This window comes from Ptychodera flava, chromosome 3, assembly GCF_041260155.1.
Source record: "Ptychodera flava strain L36383 chromosome 3, AS_Pfla_20210202, whole genome shotgun sequence".
NCBI lineage: Eukaryota > Metazoa > Hemichordata > Enteropneusta > Ptychoderidae > Ptychodera > Ptychodera flava.
In genome coordinates this window covers 29,060,541-29,081,086 of record NC_091930.1, presented here as the reverse complement: position 1 = coordinate 29,081,086, position 20,546 = coordinate 29,060,541, and the positions used below count along the sequence as shown (strand labels likewise).

The following is a 20,546-nucleotide window of genomic DNA, read 5'->3' as shown; positions in this document are numbered from 1 at the left end:
TCCTTTCTCCTTTCTGACAATCTTGAACGCTATGACCATGTGAGGAATGCTTCTAAAAGAACTGTTTACAATACAGGGTGTTACACAATTACTGTTTTAACGGTCCCGAAACATGTCTCCTCTACACTCACATATTTATTGAAGTAATATTTTAATTATTAACTCTCCGTCCATAGCGTCTCTTATTTTAGTCTTTCAGAGATATGTAACTCCGTGCTTGTGTAAGTGTGCCTATTCTTGTTTTTTCTCACATCATCGTTGGCTAGACTGTTGTAAGAATTGATATATCAATTTACAAAACATAGAACAAAGATGTAATTATGAATCTACTTGCCTATTCTTTCAGATTCACCCAAAATTTATATTGACGATACGAAAGTCTTAGCCGGCGTCGGTGAAACTGTTGAGCTTGAGTGTACGGTTGACAGCTTTCCGGCAGCAGTGAAAACATGGCATGACCCTGACAATAACATCATTCCCGTTGAAGACAATGGAAACGACACTATCACGAGTAAAATAACAATTAACATAGAAGATGAGTCTTACTACGGGATATACACATGTCAAGCAGACAATGGCATACCGCCAATAGCAAGACAAACTATTGAATTGGCTAAACAAGGTATATCATTCATTCTGACATCGATGCTGCAACGCACGTTACCTTACAGCATTACCAAGTAAAGTGTGTTATCGAGTTCTGATTGCCTTATTCCTTTTGATCCGAGTCTCCACCTAAGAAGAGGTGCCATGTCACATTTTAAAAGCCGCAATAATCCACATCCTAAATTTACACACGGTGAATGTTACACCTAGTTATCTATCAGTAGGTGCCATTACAGTAACTGTCCCTCTAACACCCGATCTCCTGTTGTTAAATTAACACTGAAAAAAACTAATGTCAACAATCCCGCTAAGAAACCGATATCTTCACGTCTTAAATAACTGAGTGTCCATTCCTGTAGATTCCTCTTTAATTCCCCTGGTTCCTATTAGTGCAGCTGGTGCTGGTGTGGTTGTAATACTACTCGTTTTACTTGCCTTTTTGTGTCGAGGACGTAGAGTCAGGACGCCAAACACACGTAAGCAATGTTAAGTTATTACATGTGCTTTAATTGTCCAGTGAGAGTTTTTATTAGGCAAGACAAAAACGGAATAGACTCACATGTCTGTGTTTTAAATGCCAATTAGGTCACACACTAGACTTGGTTCAAGTCTGTGATTTGTGGATGTTTGAGTGGAGTGAACGCAATGATTTGTATTCTGCTTTCATGTGAAACGCGCGCGATGAGTAGGTGAATACGATGAGTGGATTGAACGCTATACAGCGGAGTTTCACCCGGAGCAGAAACTAACTAACTGCTGCGCAAACTCAAACGTGACGCATTCAATCGCTGCCAAAAACCTGGCCTGAGCTGCCAAATTCCGGATAGGTTTGTACGAAATAGGAGAGACACAAGAGAAACTATTATAAATGATTTTATTGTTTTAAAATTCACCGACTTGAACCAAGTCTAGTCACACAAGGAATGCATACTTCAATACCTTTACTCAATTGAAGGAAATTAACAGTAAGGACGCCAGAAAAAGACAAATTGCCTGTTATCTCGAATGGCCACCTAAATCGACTGTCTATTTGGATTTACAGTCGCGTACAAAGACGTATCGAATGCAATGTGAAGTCAAATAAAGGACACATGACATTATATTTCCTGGGGAAAAAGCAATGTTCTATAAGTCACGATAGTTCTTAACAAGCCAGAATAAACAAGCACGAGAGCAATCGATGGAGACTTTTCATTGACTAGAATAGGCCAACAAGTCACGTATTTTTGGAAGAAATCATCTGGAACGTAACATATATAGAGTATGTTTTTATTATTTGCTTGTATTTAAACGAAATCATTGCATCATATCTTTTTGTTTGTTTTCTCTCTTGCATTCTTTCCTTCTTTCAGATGATTCAAACTCAAGGTACACGTTATTCTTCTATAATTTATGCAATCAATACTTACAAGTAACATTTAGTCTTTGAAAGTGATAGAATGGCTTCCAAGGTAAAATCATCAATGTCTTCGAAAGAAAAAAATATCGGTCGAAGCTAATCTGAGTACATACTTGGAATCAAAGTGGTAGGTAAACCTAAAAAAAAAACAATCAACGGAAAAAGACCGGTAGGTGGTTTGTGAAAGAGAAATTTCATCAAAGATCAATTTTGATAAATTTAAATGTTGTCAAAAGAATTTAGTTAAAGCGATCGACTGATGTTGGTCACTCACAGAGGTCTGCACACAACGTTCAATAGCGTAGTCTGTAGTTCGACACGTTTCCCCCAATTAAGATATACAGGACTTCTTGCAGAAACTCTAAAAAGTAGCCGTCCGCAGCAGACCGTAAACAAATAGCGATAGTCAAAAGATAAACCAGATATGAACTGAATATGCTCACGTGTTTTACAACAGGTTCATTAATAGTAGTACGCTTCACAGAACAATAAGATATATGTTATCACTATATGTAGCAGGTTTTTTCAACATCGCACAGTACTCTCAGAGTTTAATCACTAATTACAAAACTTTATTTAATATGCAAATGAGCTGTTAATTAACTTGACACTGCTCAATGCTTCATGGGACAATTAGATATCCATCAGATCAACATTTGTAGCACGTTTCATTTAATTTAATGCTGTAATTTTAGAGTAATGTCACTAATTACAAAGTTCATTAAATATGCAAATAATCCCTAAATTAACTTGACACTATTCAATGATTAATAGCACAATTGAATATTTATCAAATCAATATCTGTAGCACGTTTCACAAAATTTGGTGCCGTAATTTCAGAGTTATATACCTAATTACAAAGTTTATTAAATATGCAAATGAACCCTTAATTAACTTTCACTACTAAATGCTTTACAACACAGTTAGATATCTGTCGGATCAGTATATGCAGCAGTTTTCATCACATTTGATGCAGTTATTTCGGAGTTATATGACTAATTATAAAACTTCATGAAATATGCAAATGAGCTAATTATTACCTTGACACTGTTCAATGCTTCTCAGTACAATTGGATATTTATCAGATCAACATCTGTAGCACGTTTCATCAAATTTAACGCTGTAATTTTGGAGTAATATCACTAATTACAAAGTTCATTAAATATGCAAATAAACCCTTAATTAACTTCACACAAGTAAATGCTCTACACCACAATTAGATATCTGTCGGATCAGTATCTGCAGCAGATTTCATCACATTTGGTGCAGTTATTTTGGAGTTATATCACTAATTACAAAACTTGATAAAATATGCAAATGACCTATTTGTTAACTTGACACTGCCAAATGCTTCTCAGTACAATTAGATATTTATCAAAACGATATCTGTACCCAATTTCAAAGACTTGGGTGCCGTAATTTCAGAGTTATATACCTAATTACAAATTTCATTAAATATGCAAATGAACCCTTAATTAATTTCACACTACTTAATGCTTTACACTACAGTTAGATATCAGTCAGGTCAGTATCTGCAGCAGATTTCATCACATTTGGTCAAGTTATATTGGAGTTATATGACTAATTACAAAACTTCATAAAATATGCAAATGACCTATTTATTAACTTGACACTGCTCAATGCTTCAAAGTATAATTAGATATATATCAGATCAATATTTGTTGCAAGTATCATCAAGTTTGGTACAGGAATTTCAGAGTTATCTCACTAATAACAAAAGTTCATTAAATATGCAAATGAGAAGGTAATTGACATGACACTCACAGTACCATCATAATGTTCTGAGATTGTCATCTGTGAAAAGTTTCATGAAATTTTGTGCAGTATTTCTTGAAATATGTCTACACTGTCATTACCGTCTCCATAGGGAAACCATTGTACGGAAAAAAACGATATTGCATAACTTCATTAATATGCAAGCCACACTAACCAAAATCTAATCAGTTCTTGCAAGTAGCATATGGTACCTGTGTACCAAATTTGACTTGAATCCGTTCAGCCGTTTTTGAGTTATCGTGTAAACAGACAGACAGACACACACACACACACACACACACTAACACACACACACACACACGGACAGACAGACAGACATCGCTATGACAATAGCCCACGTGTTTACACACGTGAGCTAAAAAATGGTCGTTCCTCAGAACGAGTTCAAATACATCTGGTATTCTATCGTCAAAAAGTTACAACGTCGACCAAATATGATGGCTGCAAGAACATGATTTTCGGAATAAATGAACTAACAATGGTAATAGGGCAGAGAAAGAACGTTTGTTCAAATCTTATATATACGTTTGTTAGTTCCTAGTTTACTAGACGATATTATATTTGCGACAATTTTTTTGCTGTGATGCTCTGACTATAGGCAATTATATTTATTTATTTATTTATTATTTATTTTATTTATTTATTTATTTATTTATTTATTTATTTATTTATTTGTTTATTTATGCTTTATTCACGATATCTACAAACACAAAAATATGTCTACAATGGATAGGGTAACTAAAACAGGTGCAAATCACCTATAAAAAGACAGTCCCGAACAAAAGGAAGAAAAATGTAGACAAGAGGACCAAAAGGTAGTCGGTAAAAGAAATAAAAACCAAATTCAAAAAGCAAAACAGTATCAATACCAGTGAATTTTGCGACTTTCTTCTCTCATGTGATTTAGTGATGTTTTATCCGATTTTCATGTATTATGGCCCAACATATTGTAAAAAACGTTCACTGGCATTGCCAAAACTGTACAATAATACAAGTAATTAAGTAATATTTGCTCACAAGACCGATAATAGACTCAAGCAAACTTTGAACACCATAATGCATTCGGCTTTACCTCATACTTTATGTTATGCAGAGTTTGCTTTCGTCCATTATGGCCGGGTACATTATCGCTTAATTATTACATTTGCTTTTTTATGCAATTATATTTTATTCTATTCACGTTTCGATAATGATGCCGCACCAAACTTGAACCGAAACATTCACGGTAGTAATGGAACTGATGGATCTGCTATTGAACCCTACACGGAACTGTACGCAGGTAATAAACGGTATTTTCTGTGAATCTCAATTAACATCGCGCCATTTGAAAGTTGTAACACTATGCAAAAGGTATATGAATGCAGACTATATTTTTGTTAAACAGAGATGACGTATCTGTATCCTTTGACGAATATCTCGACAGCGGAAGGAGAAAGAGATACAGCCAGAGGCAATATAACGGATAAGTGTTATCAAACAGAGAATCAAGGAATTGATAATGAAGAAACTGATATCGATCGAGTGTATGAAGAATTGCCAGGAAATCGTTTTTACTCAACGGTATGCAACCAAAATATATTTTCAATATCAAGCATAAGAGTTAATGATATTAGTGATCTTGAAAGTACTTTGAAAGTAATTTAAAATGAAACGGTTATGTTATTTTCAGTTATACATCAATTTCGCTCATCACATCATTACAGTAATGATTTTTATTGCCTTATTCAGGACAGAGAACATAAGTATGCATCGCAAAAGCCACATTTAAAGAGTAAATCGGATTATCTAGAAATAAGAAAGGTACAGCATCTTGAAATATCGCTAGAATTTCTCAACCTGCGAGAGGACCTTCATGAGGGTGCATTTGGCAAAGTTGTCAGAGCGGAAGGATGGAACATCGGTGGAAAAGATGGAATCACCATTGTTGCGATAAAAGGTATGATGCTGTCGTGATAGGGCTACAAAAACAGTGCATACAAGTATATCTTTAATCGGTAGATATTGTAAATATGAAGTCTCCTCTCAAAAGGACTATATTGCCCAATATTACATGCCTTGATGCGAATGCACTGATTTGACTATGAACATCTCGGCAGTTAGTGGGCCATAAGAATGATGTGAAAGACCAGTCTCCGTAATTAACTGGTCCGATTAGTACTTTGATGTCCAGGTAGACGCTTACCGCTAGATGTATAATATCCGTTTGCAAAACAGTGCACAGGTTTGACTTTGAACCCGGGGAGCTATTTAGCCGTGTGAATGATATACTGACAAGTTTCCGTAGTTACCCGGTCTTGTAAAGCCCTTCGACTTCAAGGCAGACGCTTAAAATTAAGCTTAAATATTCATTAAATATTCACAGTCTCAATAATGGTTAAATTGGTTGAGAATACCCTAACTAAATGCAATATGGCGTTATTGCCTGAATAATTTCGTTCATGTGCCATGGCAAAGGAGACAATGATGTGACCTCCTGACGTCGGACAAATTGTCACCTGCATTCGGACACGTAACCCACTATATTCAGGCAATAATATTGTCTATACTGTACTTTCGCATAACAAAGGCATTTGTATGTAAATTGTATATTCATAGCGCTAAATAAATACAAAGGCATGCAAAAAAGGAAATTACTTTGAAGTTCCAGTCAATGAATGCAAGCAAAGGGGTTGATTCCTATGTATGCCAATGTGTCTTAAGTTCATTTTTTCCATTAGCAGATGCTGTCGCCAAAGATAAGGAAAGTTTTCTACGAGAAATAGATTTGATGAAGTACATCGGCAACCATGAATATGTTGTGTCTATGCTTGGTTTTAGTAGAGAGTTAGGTAAGAATTGATTGCCCACAGCTGTAACATATTGATTGTTTGACTGACCGATTAAGATAGTTTTGCTAGCTAGCTAGCTAGTCTGTTATTTTGTTATGCACGCATGTATTGTTCTTTTAAGCATTTACTTAATATATATATATATATATATTATATATATATATATATATATATATATGATAGACATGGTCAATTTGAAAGTATTCCAGTCACATTCCTAGTCACTGATGCTAAGGAGACTGCATTCGCGGACGCAGAAAAGTTCTTGACCTCCTGAACTGGGACATCGGTGTTATCCATGGGATGTTGGAGATTCTTCGCCGGCCATGGACTGTTATTAAAAGCAGTATACATACGGATCCGATCATCAACTGATCAAAAACCAAACGGTCTTTTTCAGGGCCATTACATCTTCCAAAAGGGAGATCACCCCTTTAATAATATTAAGATTCAATATTTTACCTCTGACACTCACAGAAAACTGTACTTGTTCATGTGTCCTACACACGGTATATGAACGTGTTCTCATAAATTGGCACATTCATGTCACACATTTTGCTACTTTTTGCGGTTAGTTACTGCAGCATGCAGCGCTGCGACATTGAAGTGCCGGCGATGCCAAACGAGCCTAATTTGCAGGATTGTAGGGTTCTTAATCACGTTTTGTATGAAAATGTAATGGTCTAAACTACTGTACGTAAATACATTTATTATTTCTGTCACAGGAGGGGCTGTGTTTCCGTACAATTCACTTGACTGTAAATAAACAACTTACAGTTCTGAAAGCTAAACACGACTGAGGTATTTTTTTGCCTACATTTCAATTTTATCAATATTTACATAAGGGGCCTGGTATATAGGAATACATTGGCCTTGGTAGTCAAGGGGTTAAAATTATGACTGAATTTTACATGCGACCATCAATGATACAAAATGCAATGCCAATGTCACAGTTCAAAGTAGGCTAATAAATAAGGAAAGGGAAGACATGGGGCAGGCCTGCTTATATCTCGCCGACGTTTCTGGCTGAACCTTTGTGTGCAGTCGTTCGGTATCGAACACCTCTCCGATCTTGCTGGAGAACTTGCCTGAGGAGGAGCTTTCAAATTTGTTTTGTGGTTATAAAAAGTGTTGGAATAGCAACCGGCTTCAGGTATGAAGTGCTTACAGACGTGCCACTCACATATTTATTGAAGTAATATTTTAATTATCAACTATCCGTCCGTATAATTAGATATCACAGCGTCTCTTATTTTAGTCTTTCAGAGATATGTAACTCCGTGCTTGTGTAAGTGTGCCTATTCTTGTTTTTTCTCACATCATCGTTGGCTAGACTGTTGTAAGAATTGATATATCAATTTACAAAACATAGAACAAAGATGTAATTATGAATCTACTTGCCTATTCTTTCAGATTCACCCAAAATTTATATTGACGATACGAAAGTCTTAGCCGGCGTCGGTGAAACTGTTGAGCTTGAGTGTATGGTTCACAGCTTTCCGGCAGCAGTGAAAACATGGCATGACCCTGACAATAACATCATTCCCGTTGAAGACAATGGAAACGACACTATCACGAGTAAAATAACAATTAACATAGAAGATGAGTCTTACTACGGGATATACACATGTCAAGCAGACAATGGCATACCGCCAATAGCAAGACAAACTATTGAATTGGCTAAACAAGGTATATCATTCATTCTGACATCGATGCTGCAACGCACGTTACCTTACAGCATAGCTAAGTAAAGTGTGTTATCGAGTTCTGATTGCCTTATTCCTTTTGATCCGATTCTCCACCTAAGAAGAAGTACCGTGTCACATTTCAAAGTAGCAACCATCCGTATTCTAAATTTATAAACAGTGGATGTTGCACCTAGTTATCTATCAGTAGGTGCCATTACAGAAACTTTCCCTCTGACACACGATCTCCTGTTGTTAAATTAAACTGAAAAAAACTAATGTCAACAATCCCGCTAAGAAACCAATATCTTCACGTCTTAAATAACTGAGTGTCCATTCCTGTAGATTCCTCTTTAATTCCCCTGGTTCCTATTAGTGCAGCTGGTGCTGGTGTGGTTGTAATACTACTCGTTTTACTTGCCTTTTTGTGTCGAGGACGTAGAGTCAGGACGCCAAACACACGTAAGCAATGTTAAGTTATTACATGTGCTTTAATTGTCCAGTGAGAGTTTTTATTAGGCAAGACAAAAACCGAATAGACTCACATGTCTGTGTTTTCAATGCCAATTAGGTCACACACTAGACTTGGTTCAAGTCTGTGATTTGTGGATGTTTGAGTGGAGTGAACGCAATGATTTGTATTCTGCTTTCATGTGAAACGCGCGCGATGAGTAGGGTGAATACGATGAGTGGATTGAACGCTATACAGCGGAGTTTCACCCGGAGCAGAAACTAACTAACTGCTGCGCAAACTCAAACGTGACGCATTCAATCGCTGCCAAAAACCTGGCCTGAGCTGCCAAATTCCGGATAGGTTTGTACGAAATAGGAGAGACACAAGAGAAACTATTATAAATGATTTTATTGTTTTAAAATTCACCGACTTGAACCAAGTCTAGTCACACAAGGAATGCATACTTCAATACCTTTACTCAATTGAAGGAAATTAACAGTAAGGACGCCAGAAAAAGACAAATTGCCTGTTATCTCGAATGGCCACCTAAATCGACTGTCTATTTGGATTTACTGTCGCGTACAAAGACGTATCGAATGCAATGTGAAGTCATGTAAAGGGCACATGACATTATATTTCCTGGGGAACAAGCAATGTTCTATAAGTCACGATAGTTCTTAACAAGCCAGAATTAACAAGCACGAGAGCAATCGATGAAGACTTTTCATCGACTAGAATAGGCCAACAAGTCACGTATTTTTGGAAGAAATCATCTGGAACGTTACATATATAAAGTATGTTTTTATTATTTGCTTGTATTTAAACGAAATAATTGCATCATATATTTAGGTTGTTTTCTGTCTTTCTTGCTTTCTTTCCCTCTTTCAGATGATTCAAACTCAAGGTAGACGTTATTCTTCTATAATTTATGCAATCGATACTTACAAGTAACATTTAGTCTTTGAAAGTGATAGAATGGCTTCCAAGGTAAAATCATCAATGTCTTCGAAAGAAAAAAGTATCGGTCGAAGCTAATCTGAGTACATACTTGGAATCAAAGTGGCAAGCAATCGGAAAAAAAAAACTCTAATCAACCGAAGAAGACCGCTAGGTTGCTTGTTGAAGAGAATTTTCATCAAAGATCAAATATAATAAATTTAAATGTTTTCAAAAGAATTTAGTTAAAGAAAACGACTGATGTTGGTCACTCAGAGAGGTCTGTACACAACATTCCATGGCGTAGTCTGTAGTTCGACAAGTTTCCCAAAATTAAGATATACAAGACTACTTGCAGAAACTGTAAAAAGTAGCCGTCCGCAGCAGACCGTTTACAAATAGCAATAGTCAAAAAGGTAAACCAGATATGAACTGAATATGCTCACGTGTTTTACAACAGGTTCATTAATAGTAGTGCGCTTCACAGAACAATAAGATATATGTTATCACTATATGGAGCAGGTTTTTTTCAACATTGCACAGTACTCTCAGATTTTAATCACTAATTACAAAACTTTATTTAATATGCAAATGAGCTGTTAATTAACTTGACACTGCTCAATGCTTCATGGGACAATTAGATATCCATCAGATCAACATTTGTAGCACGTTTCATTTAATTTAATGCTGTAATTTTAGAGTAATGTCACTAATTACAAAGTTCATTAAATATGCAAATAATCCCTAAATTAACTTGACACTATTCAATGATTAATAGCACAATTGAATATTTATCAAATCAATATCTGTAGCACGTTTCACAAAATTTGGTGCCGTAATTTCAGAGTTATATACCTAATTACAAAGTTTATTAAATATGCAAATGAACCCTTAATTAACTTTTCACTACTAAATGCTTTACAACACAGTTAGATATCTGTCGGATCAGTATATGCAGCAGTTTTCATCACATTTGATGCAGTTATTTCGGAGTTATATGACTAATTATAAAACTTCATGAAATATGCAAATGAGCTAATTATTACCTTGACACTGTTCAATGCTTCTCAGTACAATTGGATATTTATCAGATCAACATCTGTAGCAAGTTTCATCAAATTTAACGCTGTAATTTTGGAGTAATATCACTAATTACAAAGTTCATTAAATATGCAAATAAACCTTAATTAACTTCACACAAGTAAATGCTCTACACCACAATTAGATATCTGTCGGATCAGTATCTGCAGCAGATTTCATCACATTTGGTGCAGTTATTTTGGTTATATCACTAATTACAAAACTTGATAAAATATGCAAATGACCTATTTGTTAACTTGACACTGCCAAATGCTTCTCAGTACAATTAGATATTTATCAAAACGATATCTGTACCCAATTTCAAAGACTTGGGTGCCGTAATTTCAGAGTTATATACCTAATTACAAATTTCATTAAATATGCAATGAACCCTTAATTAATTTCACACTACTTAATGCTTTACACTACAGTTAGATATCAGTCAGGTCAGTATCTGCAGCAGATTTCATCACATTTGGTCAAGTTATATTGGAGTTATATGACTAATTACAAAACTTCATAAAATATGCAAATGACCTATTTATTAACTTGACACTGCTCAATGCTTCAAAGTATAATTAGATATATATCAGATCAATATTTGTTGCAAGTATCATCAAGTTTGGTACAGGAATTTCAGAGTTATCTCACTAATAACAAAAGTTCATTAAATATGCAAATGAGAAGGTAATTGACATGACACTCACAGTACCATCATAATGTTCTGAGATTGTCATCTGTGAAAAGTTTCATGAAATTTTGTGCAGTATTTCTTGATATATGTCTACTCTGTCATTACCGTCTCCATAGGGAAACCATTGTACGGAAAAAAACGATATTGCATAACTTCATTAATATGCAAGCCACACTAACCAAAATCTAATCAGTTCTTGCAAGTAGCATATGGTACATGTGTACCAAATCTGACTTGAATCCGTTCAGCCGTTTTTGAGTTATCGTGTAAACAGACAGACAGACACACACACACACACACACACACACTAACACACACACACACACACGGACAGACAGACAGACATCGCTATGACATTAGCCCACGTGTTTACACACGTGAGCTAAAAAATGGTCGTTCCTCAGAACGAGTTCAAATACATCTGGTATTTCTGTCGTCGAAAAGTTACAACGTCGATCAAGTATGATGGCAGCAAGGACATGATTTTCGGAATAAATGAACTGACAATGGTAATTGGGCAGAGAAAACCTTTGTTCAAATCTTATATTTATCGTTTTTAATTTCCTAGCTTACTCGATGATATTATATTTGCGACAATTTGGCGGTGATGCTCTGACTATAGGCAATCATATTTATTTATTTATTTATTTATTTATTTATTTATTTATTTATTTATTTATTTATTTATTTATTTATTTATTTATTTATTTATTTATTTATGCTTTATTCACGATATCTACAAACACAAAAATATGTCTACAATGGATAGGGTAACTAAAACAGGTGCAAATCACCTATAAAAAGACAGTCCCGAACAAAAGGAAGAAAAATGTAGACAAGAGGACCAAAAGGTAGTCGGTAAAAGAAATAAAAAAAATGCAAAAAGCAAAAAAGCTTTATCAATACCAGTGAATTTTGCGACTTTCTTCTCTCATGTGATTTAGTGATATTTTATCCAAAATTCCTGTATTGTGGCACAACATATTGTAAAAACTTTCACTGGCAGTTCCAATACTGTACAATAATACAAGTAATCAAGTAACATTTGCTCACAAGACCGATAATGGACTCAAGCAAACTTTAAACGCCATAATGCACTCGGTTTTGCCTCGTACTTTATGTTATTCAGAGTTTGCTTTCGTCCATATGGCCCGGTACATTGTCGCTTAATTATTACGCTTGCTTTTTTATGCAATTATATTTTATTCTATTCACGTTTCGATAATGATGCCGCACCAAACTTGAACCGAAACATTCACGGTAGTAATGGAACTGATGGATCTGCTATTGAACCCTACACGGAACTGTACGCAGGTAATAAACGGTATTTTCTTTGAATAAGAATTAACATCGCGCCATTTGAAAGTTGTAACACTATGCAAAAGGTATATGAATGCAGACTATATTTTGTTAAACAGAGATGACGTATCTCTATCCTTTGACGAATATCTCGACAACGGAGAGAGAAAGAGATACAGCCAGAGGCAATATAACGGATAAGTGTTATCAAACAGAGAATCAAGGAATTGATAATGAAGAAACTGATATCGATCGAGTGTATGAAGAATTGCCAGGAAATCGTTTTTACTCAACGGTATGCAACCAAAATATATTTTCAATATCAAGCATAAGAATTAATGATATTAGTGATCTTGAAAGTACTTTGAAAGTAATTTAAATTGAAACGGTTATGTTATTTTCAGTTATACATCAATTTCGCTCATCACATCATTACAGTAATGATTTTTATTGCCTTATTCAGGACAGAGAACATAAGTATGCATCGCTAAAGCCACATTTAAAGAGTAAATCGGATTATCTAGAAATAGGAAAGGTACAGCATCTTGAAATATCGCTAGAATTTCTCAACCTGCGAGAGGACCTTCATGAGGGTGCATTTGGCAAAGTTGTCAGAGCGGAAGCATGGAACATCGCTGGAAAAGATGGAATCACCATTGTTGCGATAAAAACAATAAAAGGTATGATGCTGTCGTGATAGAGTTACAAAAACAGTGCTTACAAGTATCTTTAATCGGTAGATATTGTAAATATAAAGTCTCCTCTCAAAAGGACAATAATGCCCAATATTACATGCCTTGATGCGAATGCACTGATTTGACTATGGCCATCTCAGCAGTTAGTGGGCAATGTGAATGATGTGAAAGACCGGTTTCCGTAATTAACTGGTCCGGTTAGCACTTTGATGTCCAGGTAGACGCTTAACGCTAGATGTTACAGTATAATATCCATGTGCAAAACAGTGCATAGGTTTGACTTTAGACACCGGGGAGCAAGTGAGCCGTGTGAATGATGTACTGACTGGTTTTAGAAGTTACCCGGTCTCGTAAAGCCCTTCGACTTCAAGGCAGACGCTTAAAATTAAGCTTAAATATTCATTAAATATTCACAGTCTCAATAATGGTTAAATTGGTTGAGAATACCCTAACTAATGCAATATGGCGTTATTGCCTGAATAATTTCGTTCATGTGCCATGGCAAAGGAGACAATGATGTGACCTCCTGACGTCGGAAAAATTATCACCTGCATTCGGACACGTAACCCACTATATTCAGGCAATAATATTGTCTATACTGTACTTTCGCATAACAAAGGCATTTGTATGTAAATTGTATATTCATAGCGCTAAAGAAATAGAAAGGCATGCAAAAAGGAAATTACTTGGAAGTTCCAGTCAATGAATTCAAGCAACAAGGGTTTAATCCGATGTATGCCAATGTGTGTTATGTTCTTTCTTCCATTAGAAGATGCTGTCGCCAAAGATAAGGAAAGTTTTCTACGAGAAATAGATTTGATGAGGTACATCGGCAACAATGAATATGTTGTGTCTATGCTTGGTTTTAGTAGAGAGTTAGGTAAGAACTGATCAGCCTCAGCTGTAACATATTGATTGTTTGACTGACCGATTAAGATAGTTTTGCTAGCTAGCTAGCTAGTCTGTTATTTAGTTATGCACGCATGTATTGTTCTTTTAAGCATTTAATATATATATATATATATATATATATATATATATATATATATATATATATATATATATATATATATATATATATACTTATTAATGTGGTAAGATATTCTTTTCAACCTTACACTTTTGCCAAATACCTTGTAATTGGATTTGATGAGATGATTACCACTTTGTTTCGTGTTTGATTGCTTATTTTCTCTTCTGTTATTTTATTTGCTCACAGCTAAGAATTTTTTTTATCAAGCTTCATAGCACTGTGGGTGCAATTAAAAGCGGCACTTTTTATGACATTTTGCTTTTGTATTTTGCTTTTATCTCTAATTCAATATTCAACCTACTTTTACACCACTACCTTCATTTCAGAACCATACTTCATCATTTTAGAATATATGGAACGGGGAAACCTACAAACCTATCTATGCGAGGTCAGAGGTAGGAAGGGTGCCACCAACACAGATGTAAAATGTAGCAATTTGACAGTGACAAAAACATGATCTCTTGACATATTCACACCAAATTGCCATAGGAATGGACTTTATTTCGTCGAAGGTAATTAGCAACTTTTTTTCTGCTAAGAAAATTACGATCCCTTTATCATTAAAGGTACAACTTTTTTGCAAGTCGAATTATAATGATATTAGATAGAAAGAAAATCATATATATATATATATATATATATATATATATATATATATATATATATATATATATATATATATATATATATATATATATATCATTTATTTATATTTTGTATCTGTACTAAATTATTTCTTATTTATTTATGCAGTGCATAATACACCGAGATCTGGCAACTCGCAATATTCTGGTGAACGAACTCGGCGTTTGTAAAATCGCAGGCTTCGGACTAGCTAGTGGCGTTGTTGATGAACGTCAATATAGGTACAAAATAAAGGTAATTTAAATTACAGCTGCAAGTAGCAAAGCCAGGGCCTTCGCGATCTTAGTGTACTAAGCAGACAAAGCAGACAAAAGTCATCAGTGAGGACAAGGGTCATCCTTAAAATATTATATACCGGCAGAAAACGTTGCTCCCACAGCTTTACGTGCCAACTTTAAATCAGACCCTAGGCGAAGCACAATGATTGATGTAAGGATCAAAGATCAGGGGTCAATTCCTGCAATTCAGTACCATACTGGTCATTTGTTAATATACACGAGCCCTTTCGGACTCTTACATAGTCTTGTTGGACACAGATTAGCTTCAAAGGTATAGGGTAGGTCAAAGGTCATAGAAAATTATGGAAAAAAAATAACTTTAAAAATCATCTCGAAATTGACAGGGCCTGTGACCTTGAATATTTTCATGTAGCTACGTCGCTATATAGGCAACAAAGAATACTGATTGTAAACATAATTCTGATTGTAAATTAAATGCTCTTTAGCCAGTTTTTGAAAATTTCAATACATTGGCAATAATAACGTTACCGCTACAGATGTTCTTGCACAAAAATATCCAGGACAATTTGCCACCTGGTGTTTCGAAGAAAAAAATAAAAGTGTCACAAATACAAGTTGGCGGTCACGTGACAATATGAAATTGAAAGGGTTTTGTGCAGTGGCATTAAGTAGGTCAAATGAGCCCTGCAGGTTTGAGGAGTTTACGTTTTTGGTGATATTTGAGTTATAGGACGATAAAACGTATGGAAGAAGATGTGGAGGAAGTATTCTAGAAAGTACAATAGGGCAAAACCCTATAACACATGGGTTCCAAGGAACACTAGTAAATACAATACAGGGCCAGCCCGTAGAGGCCTTGGGCCCCTACATATCATTTGAGTCCTAGCACACTGTCTACAAGTGAAGCGGTGACGTTTTTCTTCATATAGATCAATAAATTTGCGATTGATACCACAGGCAGCCAAAAACTATTACTGAGTTTTTCTCACTGTTTTTTTTATCATTTTCTCTCCTTTTCTTCATGTTTTGACTGGTCGGAGTGAATAAAATAATTAGATATTATTCCGTAATATTTTTTCTTCGTTAAACGAAGGAAAATACGAGTGACGTAATGACCGTGTCACCACTCGTCTTCGCCTCGTGGTGACACGGTAATTACGTCACTCGTATTTTCCTTCGCTGAACGAAGAAAAATATTATGGAATAATATACTTATCACATGCACAAACCAAGAATTCGTTATTTTTTGCCAAATTAAATAAGTTTTCCATGACGATTCCGCGTTTAAACTTTTGAACTAATTTAGGAATAATATCAGTACGCCGTGCCTAAGTTGTCAATCATTTCCAGTCGTCCGTCCTGTGCGTTAGCGCTCACGTTCGTTCATGTGTGAGCAAATGACAGCTCTCGGTCTACATGTAGGCTACATTCCGCAAAGTGATACTCTATTTCAAAGATAGCATAGTCCTAGAAATTTATCACAGACGAAGATACGCTATTTTTCGGGAAAAAATATCGACTGAATCTCGACGGCGCGAACACTGTAAACGTCGCGCCTGACCCTGTTTGCAATGCGTACGGAATCAACGGTATACGCGACCATCTTTGAGTTCGTTGTTTCCGCAAATTATTCACGTAATTCCTTCTGAATATTTAGGCGTTACACTCTTTGTTTACATTGTTCGGATTATTAATGTCGTAGTCTGTGAAAATATCGATTTCATTACATGACTTTTGATCGAGGGAGAAACATCGGCCGCCATGTTGTTTGTTTACATATTTACGAGCACACCAAAGATCGACAAAAAAAAAGTTCCGACGCACCAAAATTGATGACATAGACGCGGGTTGTCGTGACGTAGAACGACCAGAGAATAAATCCCGTGTTTTTTGTTCGGAGACGACAAACTTGGCTTGTGCATGTGATAAATGGTTATATAACCTAACCTAGCCTCTGAGACTCTTCATTTCTTTACACCCCATTACATGGACGTATATCTCTCATACACACATGTTGTAATTAATTAGTCAACATAACTAATTATGCTAATCCGTGGACTTATCAGGGATTTTACGGTTGGTCAATATCGCGAAAGATATGAAAGGTTACTTTGCAATGTTGATTAACTCTTGATAAGCCTACGGATTAGCATAATTAGTTGTGTTTACTTATTTATTGCAAGATGTGTATATGATAGATAAACGTCATTGTAATGGGTTGTCAAATCAATAAAGAGTCAAGAGGCTATAGGTTAGGCTATATAGATTTTTATTTTATTTACTACGATCAGTCAGAGCATGAAGAAAAGAAGAGGGACTTACAGTGACAGAGAAAACTGAGAAAAACTCAATAATAAGCTTATCTATCAAGTGTGTATGGGCCACCTGTGTTGATACTAAGACAGCTTATTGACAGGAAGAACATAAATGTAAATGCCTATTTAATGTTTTATGCTCTCCGCAAATGTATATTTCAATTTATTAGTTACATGAAAACGAAAGTCCAAAGTAATAACTTACTTAGCATTCTTGCGCTGGCGCAAGAATGATAACTATCATGATTTCATATTCATATAACTTTTCTTGTCTCATATATTTATAGGGTCGATTACCGATTCGATGGTTGGCCCCCGAAACAATTGATGGAACTAACTTTACAACGAAGAGTGACGTCTGGTCATTTGGTATCTTACTTTGGGAAATTGTTACTATGGGTATGACTAGTTTACATGTTTTTCCATCAATTGAGTAATTCCACAAAGTTCGATATCGTAAGTTTTGGCGTAGAGACCACAAACTTGCTTTGTAATTATTTATGAGGAGATTGTTTTCTTTTTTTGAAATAGTGTCCGCTATTAAATGCAGTAGATACAACGAGTATTACATACAGGCAAAATGAAGTCAAATTGGATTCTCTGTTGTGCAACGCAACAAAATAAACGCAGTCACTGACGATTTTTTTAGAAATAACACCGAACGTTAACGTCATCAAAGGCACACCAACTATGCAATTAATCCAAAAAATCAAGCAAAAGATTTTAATTTGTATTCTTATTGTAGCAAAAAGTTACTAACAATGAGTTTGAAGATAAAACCAAAAATACGGTAACCCCTTTATAGATGGAACATGAACGGCGCGGTATCACGTTTCCTGTGCACGCATTTGCATATCTACACAACTTTCTCTGGTTGATGGAGGTGGTAGCTTAAGGAAAAGAGCGGACAGCAGCCAAACAAACACCGCAGCGGGCAACTCAATAAAGATTGCTGCGATCGTATTGCCAGTGTTTTACACCTTATCCTTATTATTCGATGGCACCTTCATCAATCTATGTCTATTACCAACGTCCAGATGAAAGGAACACAACGACTCTCGTTTTCCTCCAGGATTACGAACTTGATGACATTTTCCTACCCGTTCTACTTTTCAAATCTAGGTGTTTTTCAATGGACCCTGTCCGTGTTTAGCGTCAGATATTTTCCAGGAGAAAGAAAACCCTGGCTTCTGTTTCTGTGTTTGATGATGCTATTGATAACATCGAAATTGAACCCTTTCCTGTTTTTTCTCTCTTTAGGACACGGATATCTTCTCCTTACACAACCATGATAAAATTAACGCCGTGTTCATGAAAAAGTAGCAGTTCATGGTATCGCCAGAAGGCCCCATTAAAAGATTTCGTCACATTTGATACATTGTCTGTTTATGTTGACTGTATAGGACGTGAATGGCTGCGTTGTTGCACGGCACAACAGAAAGTCCATTTTAACTTCATTTTTGCTGTAATTACCCAACCAATCGCCCGTTCCAAGCAGGGGTGTGCTGTTTATTGTTGTTGTTCTGTATATTCATCGCTTTATGCGCTTTTTTCAGGAAACAAACCATACCCCGATATGTGTGAGTGGGAAGTGACATCTTCACTACAAAAAGGTTATCGAATGCCAAACCCTCCGCATTGCGACAAGGACCTGTAAGTTATCCTTACTGTATATGTTTTGTGTGATATTCCATCATTAGCCTTTGGCATTCTACCACTATCTAATAAACATCCCTACAAAATAAGTATTTAGAGTAAAGTGATGATTCTATGTACTTTTATCCATCTTATCTGTCCATACAAAATTTCTATGACACACCGGACATATGTACTCGACCGATTTACCATTGCACAAATTAAGACAAAACTTAACCGATATGGTTATATAAATTATTGCACGCGTTGTATTGACACATACGCCCTTACGTCCGTTATTTTGAAGACGCTGTCACTTACAAAACTTAAAAAATCGCATTTCAGATACGCTACCATGTTGAGTTGCTGGAGCGCTGACCCCCAAAACAGACCAGGATTTTCAGAACTGAAAACAATGCTTTTTAAACTCGTCAAAGATGAAAAGGTGATTGCCAATCTGGCATTTGCTGAATAAGGTGTCATTCGAACATAAGCTGTACCGTGTCGACCATGCTCATCGCGTTCATTTCATAAAATGCATGTACTCAAGTATTATATTGTTTTTTACGATTGTTGTTTCATTCTGTAATTGAAAGACTGACTTTGTGAATCTTAATGTTGTGCTTTATGTCTATTTTCGAAACACCTGACATCACTTTTTGGTCTTTTGGCCAGAGGTACATATATCTTTCTTTCATAAATTTGACTTTAGTGTGTATACCGGTGATTTACTGCTGTTTAGTGTCTATGTTTACAACTATTGTATTTCGAATTTTGACCCAGTTTTATTTGATTATGGATGACATGATTGCGACTATTTTGCTGACGTACCTTATGAAACTTTACTCGCCTCTCCTTCTCTCCGTTGTATGACTAATGCTACATTTTTAATTTTTCTTCTCTTAGATTTACATCGATGTTCAAGCCATAAACCCAATCGACTCTAAAAAACTTCAAAACGAGGACGGAGAAAGTTGTTGATTAATGCAAATCAATATAATAATAAGCAGGTTTTTTGATACGCCAAAAGCGGCAGCAGCTAGAGAAAGCGTAATGGTTATCCTTGAAACAAACCGTATATAATTGTCCTCGCAACTAGCGATATCAACACAACATATTTGTTACCGTGCCATTATTGCGTTGTGAGAGAGTAGATTGATTAGAGATAGGCTTCACAACAATGTTATGTTCTAAATCATTGCCAG

The 20,546-nt window shown here is 35.7% G+C and overlaps 2 protein-coding genes and 1 long non-coding RNA gene across 3 annotated transcripts; all 3 read left to right on the top strand.

Moving 5' to 3' along the window:
- Positions 1 to 4,923: 4,923 nt before the first annotated feature.
- On the top strand, positions 4,924 to 5,607 carry LOC139126073 (uncharacterized). Its single transcript, XR_011550455.1, has 3 exons — positions 4,924 to 5,082; positions 5,188 to 5,363; positions 5,532 to 5,607. It is a non-coding gene; the product is annotated as an uncharacterized lncRNA (long non-coding RNA).
- A 1,609-nt stretch (positions 5,608 to 7,216) lies between these two features.
- LOC139128931 (vascular endothelial growth factor receptor 2-like) lies at positions 7,217 to 14,964 on the top strand. Its single transcript, XM_070694625.1, has 6 exons — positions 7,217 to 7,274; positions 8,045 to 8,320; positions 12,899 to 13,074; positions 13,243 to 13,459; positions 14,244 to 14,354; positions 14,834 to 14,964. The coding sequence occupies exons 1-6, from the start codon at positions 7,217 to 7,219 to the stop codon at positions 14,962 to 14,964; spliced, it is 969 nt and encodes a 322-aa protein (XP_070550726.1).
- Positions 14,965 to 14,971: 7 nt separating this feature from the next.
- On the top strand, positions 14,972 to 20,332 carry LOC139126062 (tyrosine-protein kinase receptor Tie-1-like). Its single transcript, XM_070692124.1, has 6 exons — positions 14,972 to 15,019; positions 15,261 to 15,386; positions 17,994 to 18,105; positions 19,263 to 19,359; positions 19,687 to 19,786; positions 20,248 to 20,332. Exons 1-6 carry the CDS (start codon positions 14,999 to 15,001, stop codon positions 20,320 to 20,322), a joined length of 531 nt encoding a protein of 176 aa, XP_070548225.1. The 5' UTR covers positions 14,972 to 14,998; the 3' UTR covers positions 20,323 to 20,332.
- The last annotated feature ends 214 nt before the right edge of the window (positions 20,333 to 20,546 follow it).